Below are 4438 nucleotides of genomic sequence, written 5' to 3' on the forward strand. Positions count from 1 at the left end.
GGAATGCCAAGACACTCAGGCCCTCAGAATGATCTGCTCTCCCATGTGTCACAGCAGAGAACCACTTGGGGTCACTTCAAGCAAAGACTCCAGGACAGAGCCCTGCAAGAGGCTGTGCGTCCACACATAAGAATAGAGGACCAGCAAGAACGTGGGACTCTGCACTGCAGTCTATAGCATTCAGCCACAAACCATTTGGACTTGTGTTTTTCAGGGAAAGACTTGCCCAAGCCGAATAGTCTGTTTCCAGTTTCCATTTCCCCCCCTCTCCTTTTTCCCTTCAGAAAAATGTTGTTTGAAGTTGGGCTGGTGGAGTTGAACCAGGTTTGGTGTAGACACTCCTGCCACACTGAACAGGGATCTGCATGTCCACAGGCTTCTCACGTATTCAGGCACCACTGCTCTCAGCTTCTCCAGCCACAGTGCTCTTTGAGTTCCCATCCCAGAGATGTACGCAGTGAGATTTTGCAAGATTACACATGCATCAAAGAGGGAGAAAAGAAACAGTGAGAAGACTTGCTGAGCCATTCAAGTGAATCTGCATCTATGCTAGCATTCAAATGTCTGAGGATGGAAGAAAAGAAAGCACTTGGCCTGACTAAGACTGGCTGACTGCATCCAAGTCCTTCTTCAAGCTCTTTTACTCACCCCTCTTCTTCCTCCCTTCCACATCCAAAGTTTCCTGCTTTTGCTTCTCCTGATCCTCTCTCGGGAACAAGGGAAAAAACAGAGACCCGGGCTGTCAGTACACAGAGCTATGCCTAACCCTCCTCTGTGGTAGCATCTCACACCCTTCCTGCTCCTGTTTTGCCCTTTCCTCAGTAGGTATTACTGTTCCTTGTACCACCCCTGCCAGTCCAACCCCATCCCCTACTTCCAACACTTATATTTCAGTCCTAGTCGACTTGGCCAACCTTACCTGTGTTTCTCCTTTAGGTTTTCAGGAATCAGCTCATCTGGAGTCCAAAGATCCTGTAGGAACAAACGCAAACCGTTCAGTACACAACAAACTTCTCCCACACTGAATCATGTCAAACAGCCAGTTCCTTGTCCTGCTTCTCCCGTGAATATCAGACCAATGGTTCTGGCCTGCTTCTGACGACAACCATGATTGGGCTAATGCATATGGTTAAGCAGCAGTTTCAAACTAACTTCAGTCCTGGAGCAGCAGAAAGGCCTTAAAGATCCACCTCATAAGGACTTGGGGGTCCTTCTCATCAGCATCTGATCCCTTCTGGATCATGTGCTACTGAAGTGAATTCTGGCAACTGTCTTGGCGATATCAGGGCAGCAAGATTAAGATGATACTGTTACTTACAGGGTCATTAAAAGTTCCTCCTAGATGCTCCACTGCATAATAAATCAGCTTCTTCTCCATCAAAGATCTTTGCACATAATGTTGAATACTCTAAGGAAGCAAAGAGGCTGTCAAACAACTACCCTACAAAAGACAACCCCATCCCTGTCCAGGGCAGAAACCTGCCCCAACACACTGCTGTGCACTATGAAAGCCCGGTTCTGTCCTGAAGGGACCCTGCCTGGTACAGACTACAAGTAAACTCAGGCTTCAGTTTCTTCAGTCCTGGGCTTGGCACACATCTGCAGTGGAACACGTTTCCCTTTTTGTCTCCTGGACTGTGATCCTGTCTTATGCGACAGGGAAGGGCCAAAAAGTACAGACCTGGGGTTATAACTACCTCTCTGGCTGTGACAGCTGTGTCCTCTCCCAGTACTGTGCGATACTGTTTCATTTTCTCCAACATTGGCTCATCCGTGGGATAGAAGAGCAAGTAGGAAGCAGCACATTCAGCAGCCAGTGCCTGGTTCCCAACTTGGGCAGGGACAGAACAGAACAAACAGATATGTCTCTGAAAAACGACATTAGCAGCAAACGCGTATAGGCCAGCAGCACCCAATGCCCCAGTCAGGATCCGGCAGTAGAAGGCCTTACACTGAGTACACATCAACCCCTGCCTAGTTGGGCCTCTACCCAACGATGGGCAGAGAATACAGGGAATGAGCCCGGTGAAGAACGCGCTCACTTTCAACACTTATTGGGAGTTTGTTCAGAGGAGACAGAGAAAAAAAAAGTATAGATTTGGAAGAAAGATGGTCCCATCTCCCTCACCCAATAGACATGATGAGGGGTCTGGAGGCTTCTTTGAGATACAAGTTTTACCAATGGTCTGACAGAGGAGATGAGAGACAATTGGGTCAGTGTGGGAAGGAACAGAGGTATCCAAGAGAAGAGCTGAGGAATGTGTGAAAGTGACAGGGTGACAGGATGAACAATGTCATGACAGGCCATCAGTTCAGCGAGGGCAGGCAGGCCTGACTCAGAAGGAACACCACTGCTGAAATGAGATGCACGTGCATGCTCTAGATAGGAATTGGGGGCCTGGTCTGGAGCCACGTACTGAAAAGGAGGGTATAAAATACACAGCAGGTAGTTGGAGCAAGGACTTGAAATGGCGAGTGCTGGAGGAAAGAAGTGGGAACAGCCACACATTACAGAAGCTGCACAAGGAGACTGAAGTGGACCACAAGGGACCTCTCCCAAGGTGGCCACAGGCTTGAGCAAGAGAAGAGAGGTTCTGGGAAGAGTCGGGGGGCAGAAGCGTGGAGAGAGAGGTAGAGCTCAGGTCAGTGTGCCACTTCTCCCCATGACATGCTGCCCTCTAGGTCCAGAGGCAAAGGGCAAGTTTAGGGGTGCCACAGCATAACTCGCGGGCTGTGGCTCTGCTCACCTTGATCGTAGGCAAACTGCAGTAAATCAAGATGAGATGGTATGAAATCTTCCGTGGCAGAAATCCGCCCCGGCTTTGTGGCAATTTCAAGGACACACTGCTGTCTGCACTTCAAAACCTGAATATAATGGGCTGCAAGAGAGAGGAGCAAGAAAGGCAGTAGCTCGCACTTCTTCCAGACAGGAGTGCTGGGAAATGGGGCATGTCCAGTGTGGGGAGCATGGCCTTCCTACCCAACCCTCTGTGCCTCTAATGCTACCTGCAATGGCTTCGTACAGGCCAGGTTGCATCTCCTCCTCCTCATCGTCCTCATCCTCCCAAGGCCCTTCACACAGGGCACGACACTCTTCCAGTGCTGACAGCGCCTCTGTGAGTGACTCCTCCAGCCTGGCCACAGCCTGCAGGTACTCATCTGCATTGTAGTGCTGCACCCCAGCCTCGTATGCTTCCTGTGAAGGACAGATCCAGGTCACTCATCAGCGTGGGTGACAGCAAAGGATGCCCTGAGACTTCGAGTCGCTCACAGGGTAGTGCTGACACTTAGGGGCCTGCCTGACCATGCACAGCCCACCACGCAGTGACAGAAAATCTTCTGGACTTAAGCCAAATATACTTCTCCAAGGCCCTGCAGCCTGCCGTAACTGTCACCAGTAAGTCTGTGTCACACTTGCAATGGTTTGTCTTCACCCTGAAGAGAAGGCTTCAAGGGAGACCTTCCCGCAGCCTTTCAAATACAAAGGCGGCTTATAAGAAAGACTGAGCGAGACTTTTGACCAAGGCCTGTAGGGGCAACAGTTTTAAACTGAAAGAGGGTAGGTTTAGACTGGAGATAAGGAAGACATTTGTTACGATGAGGGTGGTGAGACACTGGAGCACGCTGTCCAGAGAAGTTGGGGATGCCCCATCCCTGGAAGTATTCAAGGTCAGGTTGGACGGGGCTTTGAGCAACCTGATCTACTGAAAGATGTACCTGCTCATGGCAGGGGGTTGGACTAGGTGATCTTTAAAGGTCCTTCCAGCCTAAACCATTCTATGATTCTATGTATCGGGGCCTTGTCTCAAGCCATGGCCCTTGTGTGGGAACAGATCAGGGTCCCAGACTGGTCCCTAGGATGGGATAAGAACTGCTGACACCTGGCTCTCCATCGAACCCTCACCCAGTGCGGCGTGGCCTCCAGGTCCCGGAAGTTGTCTGACTTCACCCCTGACATGCGCCGGTACTTCTCTATGTCCTCCCGCATTTGGAGGTGCTGGGGATTAGCGACGAAGAAGGTGTGAGCGGCGGACACGGCCTGATCCAGCTTCTTCAGCTGTGGAGAAAAGGCAGCAGCGCCCATCACACTCTTGTGGGCCCCCTTCCCTTCACACCCACCCCTCACCCCAGCTGCTCCCTGAATTCACCCTCAAGGCACCTGTGCCCCACGCTGCCCAAACAGCCCGTGTCCCCAGGCTGGCGAGCCCTTGCCCACCACCTCCTCAGCTGGCTGGTGGCCCCCCACGAGAGCCGCGCTCGGGGCCTGCCCGGGGGTAGCGACTCCCAAGCCCCTAGGGAGAGCCCACCCCGGGGGGCCCCTCGCCGCCGCCGGGGCCGGTCCCCACCTGGAAGAAGGCCACCTGGAGGTAGTTGTAGGGCTCCCTCTGCTCGAAGTCCCGGCGGATGGCGTGGCTGGCGCGGTGGGCGGAGGGCGCGG

General features: G+C 52.5%; 1 protein-coding gene across 1 annotated transcript in view; it reads right to left on the reverse strand.

Annotated features, from left to right (window-relative positions):
• LEPREL2 (leprecan-like 2) overlaps window positions 1–4436 on the reverse strand; it is a gene marked incomplete at its 5' end in the record, with an annotated part of 10827 nt that extends 6391 nt beyond the window's left edge. The window contains 8 exons of the mRNA XM_009330016.1: window positions 649–707; window positions 920–972; window positions 1319–1408; window positions 1698–1831; window positions 2748–2879; window positions 3007–3196; window positions 3905–4057; window positions 4347–4436. Of these exons, the coding sequence (XP_009328291.1) occupies window positions 649–707; window positions 920–972; window positions 1319–1408; window positions 1698–1831; window positions 2748–2879; window positions 3007–3196; window positions 3905–4057; window positions 4347–4436 (901 nt within the window). The remainder of the gene's footprint in view (window positions 1–648; window positions 708–919; window positions 973–1318; window positions 1409–1697; window positions 1832–2747; window positions 2880–3006; window positions 3197–3904; window positions 4058–4346) is intronic.
• Between the last annotated feature and the right edge of the window lie 2 nt (window positions 4437–4438).

This window comes from Pygoscelis adeliae, unplaced genomic scaffold, assembly GCF_000699105.1.
Source record: "Pygoscelis adeliae isolate BGI_AS28 unplaced genomic scaffold, ASM69910v1 Scaffold120, whole genome shotgun sequence".
NCBI classification, from domain to species: domain Eukaryota; kingdom Metazoa; phylum Chordata; class Aves; order Sphenisciformes; family Spheniscidae; genus Pygoscelis; species Pygoscelis adeliae.